The sequence below is a fragment of the Colletes latitarsis genome, chromosome 12 (assembly GCF_051014445.1).
Source record: "Colletes latitarsis isolate SP2378_abdomen chromosome 12, iyColLati1, whole genome shotgun sequence".
Classification (NCBI taxonomy): Eukaryota; Metazoa; Arthropoda; class Insecta; order Hymenoptera; family Colletidae; genus Colletes; species Colletes latitarsis.
In genome coordinates this window covers 25,808,532-25,824,238 of record NC_135145.1, presented here as the reverse complement: position 1 = coordinate 25,824,238, position 15,707 = coordinate 25,808,532, and the positions used below count along the sequence as shown (strand labels likewise).

The 15,707-nt window shown below is 30.8% G+C and overlaps 1 protein-coding gene across 2 annotated transcripts in view; it reads right to left on the bottom strand.

The window, feature by feature from the left end:
- LOC143348956 (proton-coupled amino acid transporter 2) overlaps positions 1-15,707 on the bottom strand; it is a 72,798-nt gene that overhangs the window by 39,247 nt on the left and 17,844 nt on the right. For both annotated transcript variants that reach the window (XM_076779743.1, XM_076779744.1), the window contains exon 2: positions 4,258-4,334. In XM_076779743.1, the coding sequence (XP_076635858.1) occupies positions 4,258-4,334 (77 nt within the window). The remainder of the gene's footprint in view (positions 1-4,257; positions 4,335-15,707) is intronic.

The window sequence follows — 15,707 nt, the reverse complement described above, 5'->3', positions numbered from 1 at the left end:
ACAAAATTAAAAAATTTCAAATCGTACTAAAAAAAATACTGTCAGTTTTGGGGGTCATTTACAATAATTTTTGGTCATTAGACATACCCCCAAAATCCTACTCATTTCCTACAAAAAAATTCGAGAAGGTTTGCAATTTTTCAAAACAAAATTAAAAAATTTCAAATCGTTCTAAAAAAAATACTTTCAATTTTGGGGGTCATTTACAATAATTTTTGGTCATTAGACATATCCCCGAAATCCTACTCATTTCCTACAAAAAAATTCTCGAAAGTTTGCAATTTTTCAAAACAAAATTAAAAAATTTCAAATCGTACTAAAAAAAATACTTTCAATTTTGGGGGTCATTTACAATAATTTTTGGTCATTAGACATACCCCCAAAATCCTACTAATTTCCTAGCAAAAAATTGAAAACAATCGGAACTTTAAACGTTAATAACTTTTTAATAAAGCCTCAATCAACAAATTGGTATTCTCAATTTTCGTTTTATTTTGTCTTATTTATCAATTCACAGGTCTCCAAATCTTTAAAATTACATCTCCATCAACAAAAAACTATTTACCCCCCCACTAAACAAGAAAAAATAAAATAAATCACCAATTTAAATCCCTAAATGAGTTCAGTGATAAAAAAAAATCACTAAAAATACTCGAAAATACACAAAGTTCAATAACAAATCTCAGAGCCATAAATAACTGTGTACAACAATTAAAAATCCAGTGTCAAACCATCTGGAACTGTTTATAAATCCCTGTGGACGATATTAATTACGCAACGAGTGAGAAAATTCGATTCTACGCCACTGCACGCCTGCATAATCGCTTCGACCTTACGAGGAATTGATTAGAGTGAAAAATCGAGTGGAAGTTTCGTGGTTCGAAGCGTCGTTGGGTGCCAAACAGCCACGTCACTCTTGGCTCCGCACCCGCCATTGAAACAGGAACACGTGTGTATAGGTAGAAACGCGACCATTTCGCAATTTATCCGTTTAATATTACTAGTCGAATCTTCTATTTCGGTCATCGACGATCTGGATATGCAATCTTCCCAAAAGGAAAACTTTTGCCTCTAAATAAACTCAATTGTAACAATTTTTGAATATCTCAATTGTAAAATTGGTTTGTAAAGTAAATATTCTGTGATATTTGTGGTATTTTGTTGGGTCAAACACCTTTAATTAAGTGTTTTTTGTAATTTCTGGAATATTGGGATTCACAGGACATTGCAAATCTCGAAAATATGGAGAATTTTGAGTTTTTAGAAAAGGAAATGTTAAAAATACACTTAATTTAGGATAAATAACAATGACACAATGTGAAACTTGTTTTGATAGAGTTTTAGTAATATATTCGTGAGGATTTGCTGGTTAAAATGAGACCAAACACGATAGTATTTGGATCACATTTGTTTATTTAATAAATAACAATAACACAATGTGAAACTTGTTTTAATAGACTTTTAGTAATATATTCGTGAGGATTTTCTGGTTAAAATGAGACCAAACACGATAGTATTTGGATCACATTTGTTTATTTAATAAATAACAATAACACAATGTGAAACTTGTTTTAATAGACTTTTAGTAATATATTCGTGAGGATTTTCTGGTTAAAATGAGACCAAACACGATAGTATTTGGATCACATTTGTTTATTTAATAAATAACAATAATTTAATTATTTAGCATAAAATATCACACTTTATTAAAAGTAGATTAAAAACAAATAGCGTTTGGTCTCATTTTAATCGAAAAACTCACAAATATTATTGGAGAAAGTTTAATTAACAAATAAAATAAAAATAAAAAAGTTTCATCTTTGCATTGTGTATTACAAAAATCATAAAAACGATATTTCACATTCAATAATAGGGAAAATGGCTAGTTATTTTTACTGGTCGCAGTTGGTAGCGCTGGAACGGAGATATGAGGGGAATTCCCTAGGAGTAGAGCAGTTGGTAGCGTGTAATGGCGTTCTGAGGGACACTTGAAGAGATATCTAGGGACATTTATCGTTAAAATTGATGATACTGTCCAAAAAATCTGAAATTTTGCAAAAATCAAGCAAAAATACTCTCTCGAGTGTCTGAATTGTTAAGGAACCATTTTTATTTAAACAAAAATATTGACACGCGTGAGAAACAATAGATTTTATTAAACAATTACGTTAAATTTGCGTCAAAGAGGAAAGCAACATTCGATAATAGGGAAAATGTGTAGTTATTTTTACTGATCGCAGTTGGTAGCGCTGGAACGGAGATATGAGGGGAATTCCCTAGGAATAGAGCGGTTGGTAGCGTGTAATGGCGTTCTGAGGGACACTTGGAGAAATATCTAGGGATATTTATCGTTAAAATTGATGATACTGTCCAAAAAATCTGAAATTTTGCAAAAATCAAGCAAAAATACTCTCTCAAGTGTCTGAATTGTTAAGGAACTATTTTTATTTAAACAAAAATATTGACACTCGTGAGAAACAATAGATTTTATTAAAAAATTACATTAAATTTGCGTCAAAGAGGAAAGTTAAATTCGATAATAGGTAAAATGTGTAGTTATTTTTACTGGTCGCAGTTGGTAGCGCTGGAACGAAGATATGAGGGGAATTCCCTAGGAGTAGAGCGGTTGGTAGCGTGTAATGGCGTTCTGGGGGACACTTGTAGAGATATCTAGGGACATTTATCGTTAAAATTGATGATACTGTCCAAAAAATCTGAAATTTTGCAAAAATCAAGCAAAAATATTCTCTCAAGTGTCTGAATTGTTAAGGAACCATTTTTATTTAAACAAAAATATTGGTACGCGTGAAAAACAATAGATTTGCAAAAAAAATTACGTTAAATTTAAGTCAAAGAGGAAAGTTACATTCGATAATAGGGAAAATGGCTAGTTATTTTTACTGACTGCAATTGGTAGCGCTGGAACGGACATATGATTCCCTAGGAATTCCCTAGGGACATTCATCGTTAAAATTAGACGAAAACGTATTACTGGAGATTATTTCGCGATGGAAACTTAATATTGAAACGTTTCTTATTTGGAACAAATAATACAGTCTTATGGACGATTAAAAATGTAAAGATGTCTAAATATTTGAGGTTATAAATCGAGTCCAGCTTGAATTATTTAAATCAATTTAACAATCTTGATTATTTAACAATCTTGATTATTCGAACAAACTTGATTATATAGATTTATTTAATTATTATTAGTTGTGAGATATCTAGGGACATTTATTGTTAAAATTAGAAATGAACGTGTTTAAGTATGAAAATGAGTCCTTTACAATTACTGGCCTAAATCAAACACAATTCTAACATAAAATCTTGAATTTAAGTCTCACTTTCAAATATTTAGTGTTGCATTTACTGACAGAGATGGCGCTAAAAAAGCCCGCGAATTTCAAAAATACAGAATTTTTTAGTAAAAACTTTTCAATGAGAGTAAATTCAATATTCTTCAGTGCAAAGTTTCAGTTTAACGAAAATTAAACACAAAATTAAATGCCAAAAACTTCATATTAACCACTAAAAACAAAGATGGAGGTGTATGGGGGTGTATAACCCCTTTTGACATTACAAAACTCAATTTTATCGAACCCACAATGCACCAATACAGTTATTTAAACATTCCAAGAAAGAATTATTTAAAAAAAATTACAGAAAAATTGATTTTAAATAGAAAATCCACGAAACAAAATTAAACAAAAATAAACATTCCTTTTTCTTCAGTGATTCGAACAAAACCAAATGTAAGATTGTTTAGAAATAGTAAATATGTAATTAAGTAGGGAATAAACAATTTCTTAACGAATTTTTAGACGATTTAAAAAGCAATTCATGGAGGAAGACTGCTGAAACAATTGAATAGATTTGCAAACGTCTCGACGAAGATGTCACGTGATTCGCGTGTGATCGATGATCGATGATCTTAATAACACAGAATTCTTCAGTCTGACCCACATTGGACGAGGAATACTATAAGAAGACGAACAGGATCAGATTAAAGCAGATTACACACTCGCGTTCCGGTAATAATTTTCTAATTGCCAGCGTCGAAGTTGCACAACATGCAGTTACGAGACATTCCAAAATGGCGACTCACTGAACCGTCCAGGTGACGTTTGTTTACAACATTCTGGACGAATTTAATTTGTTATTTCTACAGTTTACTGGCTGATTTTAGATTAGAAGACAAATGATGGTGTTTTTTGTGATATAGGAATAGTAATTTCAGTGAAAATGGCGTCTGTTTACCTGTGAGGTTCCTTCAGCGTCATTTCGTCCCCACGAAAGCTACTCTTCTTCATGTTGGGGCTATTATGCATTTCCATCTGTAAATATTAATAATTATATTGATATTAATGACGAATAAATTGAAATTACAAGAAATTTTGTTATTAAATGAGGGTTTAATGATGGATTTTTTCTGAATGAAGGGGTGTGCGTGGGGAATATTTTGATGGGGGATTCTGGGGGCTTAAATGAGACGAAAATGGAGAATACTAATTTTTTGATGGAGGCTTTGTTAAAATGTTATTAATAATTTAAGTTCTGTGAGTAATGAATTTTTTTCTCGAAAATGGTTAGGATTTCGGGGGTGTGTCTGTTCACCAAATATGATTGTAATTGACCCCCAAAATTGAAAGTATTTTTTTTAGAACGATTTGAAATTTTTTAATTTTCATAGAAAAATTTCACATCTTTTCGAATTTTTTTCTAGGAAATGCGTAAGATTTCGGGGGTATGTCTAATGACCAAATATGATTGTAATTGACCCCCAAAATTGAAAGTATTTTTTTTAGAACGATTTGAAATTTTTTAATTTTCATAGAAAAATTTCACATCTTCTCGAATTTTTTTCTAGGAAATGCGTAAGATTTCGGGGGTGTGTCTAATAACCAAAAAGTATTGTAAATGGCCCCCAAAACCAACAGTATTTTTTTTAGAACGATTTGAAATTTTTTAATTTTGTTTTGAAAAATTGCAAACCTTCTCGAATTTTTTTCTAGGAAATGCGTAAGATTTCGGGGGTATGTCTAATGACCAAAAATTATTGTAATTGACCCCCAAAACCAACAGTATTTTTTTTAGAACGATTTGAAATTTTTTAATTTTGTTTTGAAAAATTGCAAACCTTCTCGAATTTTTTTCTAGGAAATGGGTAAGATTTCGGGGGTATGTCTAATGACCAAATATGATTGTAATTGCCCCCAAAACCAACAGTATTTTTTTTAGAATGATTTGAAATTTTTTAATTTTGTTTTGAAAAATTGCAAACCTTCTCGAATTTTTTTCTAGGAAATGCGTAAGATTTCGGGGGTGTGTCTAATAACAAAAAATTATTGTAAATGTCCCCCAAAATTGAAAGTATTTTTTTTAGAACGATTTGAAATTTTTTAATTTTTTCGGAAAATTGCACACCTTCTCGAATTTTTTTCTAGAAAGTGGATAGGATTTCGAGAATATTACTCTTCACCAAAAATGATTGCAATTGACCCCTGCAGCCAATAGTATTTTTTTTAGAACAATTTGAAATTTTTTTTTTCGTCGAAAAATTTGGACACCTACGCCCTGTCGATTTGTATTGAAAATTAGTTTTTCATTTTTAGTAATTTCGTTCGACGTCTTACAGAAAAGTTGTCTAATACTTTTCTTTAGGTACTCATGAGCTCTATTTCAGAAAAAAGTTTCATTGAAATATATTCACTATTATAGGAGTTATGGCCATTTGAATATTAGACAATTTTTATAGAGTTTTTCTTATTTTTCGGGGTCAAGGACCAACTTTTTGAATATTTTTACAATTTCTAGATATTCTACATTAAAATACGCGTCTTTTGGCTTTTTGAACATTAAAATCGTCCAATCCGTTCAGAAGTTATGGCGTTTTAAAGATACGCAAGAAATTTTTGAGTGACGTTTCTGGCCTGAAATTATATTTTTGGTTAGGAATTTTTTTCTCGAAAATGGTTAGGATTTCGAGGGTATATCTATTCATCAAAATTGATTATAATGGTCCCTTGCAATCGAAAATAATTTTTTTAGAACAATTTGAAATTTTTTAATTTTTTCGAAAAATTTTACAGATTCTCGAATTTTTTTCTCGAAAATGGTTAGGATTTCGGGGGTATGTGTGATGACCAAAAATAATTATAATGAACCCTTGCAATCGAAAATAATTTTTCCAAAACGATTTGCAATTTTTTAATTTAATTGTTAATAACTTTTTAACGAAGCCTCCATCAATAAATTGGTATTCTTGATTTTCGTCTTATTTTGGCCTCTAGAATCTCTCATTAAAATTTTAAATGCCAAACACTACGTATAGTTATGAGCAAAATTGATTAATTTAAAAAATTACAAAATTATCAAAGATTGTTTATTTGGCCTCGAAATTTCTCAAAAAATACATTAAAAAACATCCACAAATAGTAGATATTTATTAGCAGATAAAATAAGAATTTTATTCTGAAGAAAAATTCTTAATAATTCTTAATAATTATAATAAAATCAAACCATATACACACACATTATTTTATTAATATTTACAGAATAACTGATAGACTTGTTTCCTGTATTATGGCGATCAAACTTCTGTTTACTTTTGAATCAGTGTCTCTGAGGAGAGATATAGCAATCATGTCATAATATTTGATAAGGATGACTTTCAAGAAATTCGACGATTACGGAATTCGAAATACTTTGGATAATTCATGTTTGTATAATTTAAATTATACGTTCGATTTTGCAATTCGACTAATATTTTATTTTCCTATAGAAAAAAATAAAACTTTATAAATAACATAAAATGTAAAAGATTTCATAAATGCAATTTTAAGGTTTAATAATTTAATAGTAAATGTAATTTAATCAATTGAGGGCCAAATTCTTTGCCTTTTTTGACAATTTTTTTCTAGAAATCAGTAGATTCTACGGTAATAAGATTTTGCAAATATATTTGGCAATGTTTCACGAGTATGACGTAATTTTTTCACACAAAAGTAACCATTATTATAAGAGCTACGTCCTTCCAAACATCCAAGTTGCTTAAAAGAGTCTTCTGATCTAGAGGGCCAAATTCTCTGCCTTTTTTGTCAATTTTTTTCTAGAAATCAGTAGATTCTACGGTAATAAGATTTTGCAAATATATTTGGCAATGTTTCACGAGTATGACGTAATTTTTTCATACAAAAGTAATCATTATTATAAGAGCTACGTCCTTCCAAACATCCCAGTTGCTTGAAAGAGTCTTCTGATCTAGAGGGCCAAATTCTCTGCCTTTTTTGTCAATTTTTTTCTAGAAATCAGTAGATTCTACGGTAATAAGATTTTGCAAATATATTTGGCAATGTTTCACGAGTATGACGTAATTTTTTCACACAAAAGTAATCATTATTATAAGAGCTACGTCCTTCCAAACATCCAAGTTGCTTAAAAGAGTCTTCTGATCTAGAGGGCCAAATTCTCTGCCTTTTTTGTCAATTTTTTTCTAGAAATCAGTAGATTCTACGGTAATAAGATTTTGCAAATATATTTGGCAATGTTTCACGAGTATGACGTAATTTTTTCACACAAAAGTAATCATTATTATAAGAGCTACGTCCTTCCAAACATCCAAGTTGCTTAAAAGAGTCTTCTGATCTAGAGGGCCAAATTCTCTGCCTTTTTTGACAATTTTTTTCTAGAAATCAGTAGATTCTACGGTAATAAGATTTTGCAAATATATTTGGCAATGTTTCACGAGTATGACGTAATTTTTTCACACAAAAGTAACCATTATTATAAGAGCTACGTCCTTCCAAACATCCAAGTTGCTTAAACAAATTGATTCGAACGACTTTTCTCCATTGTACCAAATCACGTGGCAATAATTATGTCCACCATTGTTTATTACGTTCGAGTATGGGTAGGGAATAGAATTAGTTCGAATTCCGTGAACTCGTGATTCATGGCGCACGTGAACCAGTCGGAATCAAACGATAAATAGGTTGTAATTGTTGGGTCGTGTGCAGCGATGCACGCGTGCACGCGCCATTTTCGTGCGTGCACGCGCCATTTTCGTGCGTGTCGTTCCTCGTGGCTCGTCATGGATTACTTAAGAGGAGTCAAACAATGATACACGTTCCTCTGCGAATCGTTTCGCGCGTTAAAATGTCACTCGAACTGTGAGAAATGTTGATCGAACTAATTTCACGTTACGACGTCGCGATTATGCTAATTAACGATAATTGCGACTTCGTTCGAGACGTCTCGCGTCTATAATTTACATGTATTTCTCTTCTCGATCGATTTTGTTACTTGTATCCATAAATAAGAGAATATTTTGCAATCGATGAATTTGGACTAGTGAAATTTGGTTTTGAATTAATTTTGCAATCAATATATTCCATTTGGTTAAGTAATAATGTAAATATAGATATTTTAGGGGACAATTTAATACTTTGGATTGAAATTTTGATAATAATACTAGAGAAATGATAGTAAATGATTGAGGAATATCAAAAAGCAGGGAATTAATGGGAGAAATTTTAACGGGGGATTCTAGAGGCCAAAATAAGACGAAAATGAAGAATAACAATTTGTCGATAGAGGCTTTGTTTAAAAGTTATTAACGTTTAAAGTTCCGCCTGTAGAACGGGAGCTCCGATCAGCTACGTATGAACTTTAAACGTTAATAACTTTTTAACGAAGCCTCCATCGACAAATTGGTATTCTTCATTTTCGTCTTATTTTGGCCTCCAGAATCCCCCATTAAAATTTTTCCCATGGTTGATTTAACACCCTATACGGAGAAAATTTTTTTTAAGATTCTAGGAGCTAAAAAATGGGAAAAATTGCAGTGGTAGATTCTGGACGCCAAAATAAGACGAAAATCAAGAATAGCAATTTGTTGATTGAGGCTTCGTTAAGAAGTTTAAGGGTTTGAGGTTAGGTTTTGTAATATTTTACAATTTTATTTCCACGAACCAATTTTCATAGTAAATTCTGTGTTCCAATTATTCCAGAAATTAACACTTTTCCTTTCAAACTACAAAATGGAGCTTAAATTGTAATTATTAATCGCGTAGCAATAAACAAACAGTGAAATCTGACAAATGAGTCACGTTTAGCGTTTGATGGCGGAATTCTGTTAATTATTATTGCGATATTCATTGGTGGAAGCGTGTCAGGCATTCAGTGAAGCGTCTTATCACCGCGATTAGTGCGGGATGCATGTTTAATGCGATTCCATGGAAAACGAAATGCAGACTCGGTTATCGTTTGTCTTCTGGTTACGTCAGTAACGTTGATTACCTATCTTAATATGCTAATAAAGATTTATATTGTAAAAAGTTTTCCAGCTCGTAATCAGAAGAGAACCGGTTAAGAGGATGCTATGAACGATCGAAGTAATCAAACATAGAGATAAGCGTTATCTCGACCGATTATTACCACTCGAAAACAAACGAACTTGAATAACACAATATACATAATCGCTGTGTGTCTTTCGGGAATAAAGTTTAGCTATCTAGTGTACGAATTCCTGGACATCGAATTAAGACAAAAATTTCAGAATTTTTTTAGTTAATTAACATTATAATTAATTGTGAACACCCATAAAAATGGTCCAATTTTCAAACAGCCATAACTCCTATAATAGTGAATATATTTGAATGAAACTTTTTTCTAAAGTAGAGCTCATGGGTACCTACAGAAAAGTATTAAAAAAGTTTTCTGTAGGACGTCGAATAAAATTATGAAAAATGAAAAACTAATTTTCAAGAAAAATCGACAGTAATCCCCTTTTTCAGCGAAAAAAAAAGTTTCAAATCATTTTGGAAAAATTATTTTCCGTTGCAAGGGTCGATTACAAGCATTTTTGGTGATTAGGCATAACCCCGAATTCCTACGCAGTTTCGAGAAAAAAATTCCTAATCGAAAATTTTCCCCTGAAATTTTATGTGAATCTTTAAGATGGCATAACTTCTGAACGGATTGGACGATTTTGATGTTCGAAAAGCCAAATGGTGTGTATTTTAGTGTAGAATATTTAGAAATTCTAAAAATATTGTAAAACTTGATGTTTGACATCGCAAAATTCGAAAAACCTCATAAAAATAGTCGAATTTTCAAACAGCCATAACTCCTATAATAGTGAATATATTTGAATGAAACTTTTTTCTGAAGTAGAGTAGAGATGTACCTACAAAAAAGTATTAGACAAATTTTCTGTAGGACGTCAAATAAAATTATGAAAAATGAAAAACAAAAAGTTGTTCCTTAGAACAGAAAAACTGTTGAGGAATGCAGTGGCGCCATCTAGACTCACTCAAATGGGACTTCCCCCGCATAGTCCCCTTTTATTTCCATAAAAGTCGCACTATACAGTATTAAATCATTGTTAAACTAATAAAAAACAATAATTGATGGTTTTATTAACAAAATACGAGCAAATAGCTATTAACAATGACAATATTAGTATTTTCTCGAGCAATTTAATGCTCTCTGGAAGAAGTTTAATAGCAATTGACTTTGGAAATAGAAGCAATATTCTAAAAATATTGTAAAACTTGATGTTTGACATCGCAAAATTCGAAAAACCTCATAAAAATGGTCCAATTTTCAAACAGCCATAACTCCTATAATAGTGAATATATTTGAATGAAACTTTTTTCTGAAGTAGAGTAGAGATGTACCTACAAAAAAGTATTAGACAAATTTTCTGTAGGACGTCAAATAAAATTATTAAAAATCAAAAACAAAAAGTTGTTCCTTAGAACAGAAAAACTGTTGAGGAATGCAGTGGCGCCATCTAGACTCACTCAAATGGGACTTCCCCCGCATAGTCCCCTTTTATTTCCATAAAAGTCACACTATACAGTATTAAATCATTGTTAAACTAATAAAAAACAATAATTGATGGTTTTATTAACAAAATACGAGCAAATAGCTATTAACAATGACAATATTAGTATTTTCTCGAGCAATTTAATGCTCTCTGGAAGAAGTTTAATAGCAATTAACTTTGGAAATAGAAGCAATATTCTAAAAATATTGTAAAACTTGATGTTTGACATCGCAAAATTAGAAAAACCTCATAAAAATGGTCCAATTTTCAAACAGCCATAACTCCTATAATAGTGAATATATTTGAATGAAACTTTTTTCTGAAGTAGAGTAGAGATGTACCTACAAAAAAGTATTAGACAAATTTTCTGTAGGACGTCGAATAAAATTATCAAAAATCAAAAACAAAAAGTTGTTCCTTAGAACAGAAAAACTGTTGAGGAATGCAGTGGCGCCATCTAGACTCACTCAAATGGGACTTCCCCCGCATGGTCCCCTTTTATTTCCATAAAAGTCGCACTATACAGTATTAAATCATTGTTAAACTAATAAAAAACAATAATTGATGGTTTTATTAACAAAATACGAGCAAATAGCTATTAACAATGACAATATTAGTATTTTCTCGAGCAATTTAATGCTCTCTGGAAGAAGTTTAATAGCAATTGACTTTGGAAATAAAAGCAATATTCTAAAAATATTGTAAAACTTGATGCTTGACATCGCAAAATTCGAAAAACCTCATAAAAATGGTCCAATTTTCAAACAGCCATAACTGTTATGATAGTGAATATATTTGAATGAAACTTTTTTCTGAAGTAGAGTAGAGATGTACCTACAAAAAAGTATTAGACAAATTTTCTGTAGGACGTCAAATAAAATTATGAAAAATGAAAAACAAAAAGTTGTTCCTTAGAACAGAAAAACTGTTGAGGAATGCAGTGGCGCCATCTAGACTCACTCAAATGGGACTTCCCCCGCATAGTCCCCTTTTATTTCCATAAAAGTCACACTATACAGTATTAAATCATTGTTAAACTAATAAAAAACAATAATTGATGGTTTTATTAACAAAATACGAGCAAATAGCTATTAACAATGACAATATTAGTATTTTCTCGAGCAATTTAATGCTCTCTGGAAGAAGTTTAATAGCAATTGACTTTGGAAATAGAAGCAATATTCTAAAAATATTGTAAAACTTGATGTTTGACATCGCAAAATTAGAAAAACCTCATAAAAATAGTCGAATTTTCAAACAGCCATAACTCTTATGATAGTGAATATATTTGAATGAAACTTTTTTCTGAAGTAGAGTAGAGATGTACCTACAAAAAAGTATTAGACAAATTTTCTGTAGGACGTCAAATAAAATTATCAAAAATCAAAAACAAAAAGTTGTTCCTTAGAACAGAAAAACTGTTGATGAATGCAGTGGCGCCATCTAGACTCACTCAAATGGGACTTCCCCCGCATGGTCCCCTTTTATTTCCATAAAAGTCTCACTATACAGTATTAAATCATTGTTAAACTAATAAAAAACAATAATTGATGGTTTTATTAACAAAATACGAGCAAATAGCTATTAACAGTGACAATATTAGTATTTTCTCGAGCAATTTAATGCTCTCTGGAAGAAGTTTAATAGCAATTGACTTTGGAAATAGAAGCAATATTCTAAAAATGTTGTAAAACTTGATGCTTGACATCGCAAAATTCGAAAAACCTCATAAAAATAGTCGAATTTTCAAACAGCCATAACTCCTACAATAGTGAATATATTTGAATGAAACTTTTTTCTGAAGTAGAGTAGAGATGTACCTACAAAAAAGTATTAGACAAATTTTCTGTAGGACGTCAAATAAAATTATCAAAAATCAAAAACAAAAAGTTGTTCCTTAGAACAGAAAAACTGTTGAGGAATGCAGTGGCGCCATCTAGACTCACTCAAATGGGACTTCCCCCGCATAGTCCCCTTTTATTTCCATAAAAGTCGCACTATACAGCATTAAATCATTGTTAAACTAATAAAAAACAATAATTGATGGTTTTATTAACAAAATACGAGCAAATAGCTATTAACAGTGACAATATTAGTATTTTCTCGAGCAATTTAATGCTCTCTGGAAGAAGTTTAATAGCAATTGACTTTGGAAATAGAAGCAATATTCTAAAAATATTGTAAAACTTGATGCTTGACATCGCAAAATTCGAAAAACCTCATAAAAATAGTCGAATTTTCAAACAGCCATAACTCCTATAATAGTGAATATATTTGAATGAAACTTTTTTCTGAAGTAGAGTAGAGATGTACCTACAAAAAAGTATTAGACAAATTTTCTGTAGGACGTCAAATAAAATTATCAAAAATCAAAAACAAAAAGTTGTTCCTTAGAACAGAAAAACTGTTGATGAATGCAGTGGCGCCATCTAGACTCACTCAAATGGGACTTCCCCCGCATAGTCCCCTTTTATTTCCATAAAAGTCGCACTATACAGTATTAAATCATTGTTAAACTAATAAAAAACAATAATTGATGGTTTTATTAACAAAATACGAGCAAATAGCTATTAACAGTGACAATATTAGTATTTTCTCGAGCAATTTAATGCTCTCTGGAAGAAGTTTAATAGCAATTGACTTTGGAAATAGAAGCAAATAAAAAGATTGAAATAATCGCCGTCAAACCAGAAGAATACGCGTTCAATTATAAATTAGTGGCCCATTCTTCGATCCACAGCGGTACACGTTCGCATGATTACGATGCCAAAGTGCACGAATTATGCATTTAACTCAATTACCAATTTAATATGGTTCTTGACACGAATTACGATTCCCGGTACAATTATGATAATCTTTATTGTGATTTATTCAGCGTCCCGTGGACCAGATCGTTTCTACGAATAACTTGAATACATTTTTAAATTAGATAATAAACGTTTAACAAATTACTTCACGTCTACAAATGCTTTCAATGAATAAATTCCCGTTAAGGAAGTCACGAGATATGTTTCGAAAGTATTTAATAAATTTGAGGTTAGAAAACTGTGTTCGTATTTATATTTGATCGTTAAAACAATTTAAAATTGTTGAAACATAGATTTCTTTCGAAAGTTTTAATTTATTTCTGCTCTTTGGCCAGATTAGAGCTACATAACCTATAATTTGTTTATGTTGGCACGCGTGACCCGGTCTGTTCGGTTGGTAGAAGTGTATTGTTAGGGAAATATAGTAAATTTTTATGTATTTGAGGTTGGAACACCAAACAATGATCAGTATTTATTAGAAAACTGTTTTTATATTTATATTTGTTCGTTAAAACAATTTAAAATTGTTGAAACATAGATTTCTTTCGAAAGTTTTAATTTATTTCTATTCTTTGGCCAGATTAGAGCTACATAACCTAAAATTTGTTCATGTTGGCACGCGTGACCCGGTCTGTTCGGTTGGTAGAAGTGTATTGTTAGGGAAATATAGTAAATTTTTATGTATTTTGGGGTTGGAACACCAAACAATGATTAGTATTTATTAGAAAACTGTATTAAACTCACAAATTCTATGCAAATTTCTTTTATTTTCGACATATCAACGTAAGAATTAATTTCCCTAGTTTCTTAATGCAAAAATCCCTAGCACCCATATAGTGTAGATGGCGTGGCAGTCGAAGAGTTACAAACAAAGCATTTTCTTTCGTTTGAAATAACAGTTTAATTTCTCAATTAATAAAAACTGTGTTTTGAAAATCTGCTTAGAAAATCCAAAAGTTTCGATACTTATTTTTGCAATTTTGCTAAAATTCACAAATCCAAATCAAAATTGCATAACCTAAAACTTATTTTTGCTAAACTCACAAATTTTAACCAAATTTCTTTTATTTTCGACATATCAACGTAAGAATGAATTTCCCTAGTTTCTTAATGCAAAATTCCCTAGCACCCATATAGTGTAGATGGCGTGGCAGTCGAAGAGTTACAAACAAAGCATTTTCTTTCGTTTGAAATAACAGTTTAATTTCTCAATTAATAAAAACTGTGTTTTGAAAATCTGCTTAGAAAATCCAAGAGTTTCGATTCTTATTTTTGTAATTTTGCTAAAGTTCACAAATCCAAATCAAAATTGCATAACCTAAAACTTATTTTTGCTAAACTCACAAATTTTAACCAAATTTCTTTTATTTTCGACATCTCAACGTAAGAATTAATTTCCCTAGTTTCATAATGCAAAATTCCCTAGCACCCATATAGTGTAGATGGCGTGGCAGTCGAAGAGTTACAAACAAAGCATTTTCTTTCGTTTGAAATAACAGTTTAATTTCTCAATTAATAAAAACTGTGTTTTGAAAATCTGCTTAGAAAATCCAAGAGTTTCGATTCTTATTTTTGTAATTTTGCTAAAGTTCACAAATCCAAATCAAAATTGCATAACCTAAAACTTATTTTTGCTAAACTCACAAATTTTAACCAAATTTCTTTTCTTTTCGACATCTCAACGTAAGAATGAATTTCCCTAGTTTCATAATGCAAAATTCCCTAGCACCCATATAGTGTAGATGGCGTGGCAGTCGAAGAGTTACAAACAAAACATTTTCTTTCGTTTGAAATAACAGTTTAATTTATAATTAATAGCCTAGTTATGAACTGTAATTATCGTGTAGATAATAACATAACCTCACTTCATAGTAATTCACGCCACTTATCGCAAATAGGTTAAGTAGGTTTCGAAATGTTTTAGATAGCCCTAAATGACCCATTAAATTAAAATTAATGTATTTCGATTTGATTAATAAAATTTGACGAACAAATCTTAAAATACTCAGTCGGTAATAAAATAGAAGTTCAAAATACCGATGATGCAATGCTTGGAATAAAACTAATCT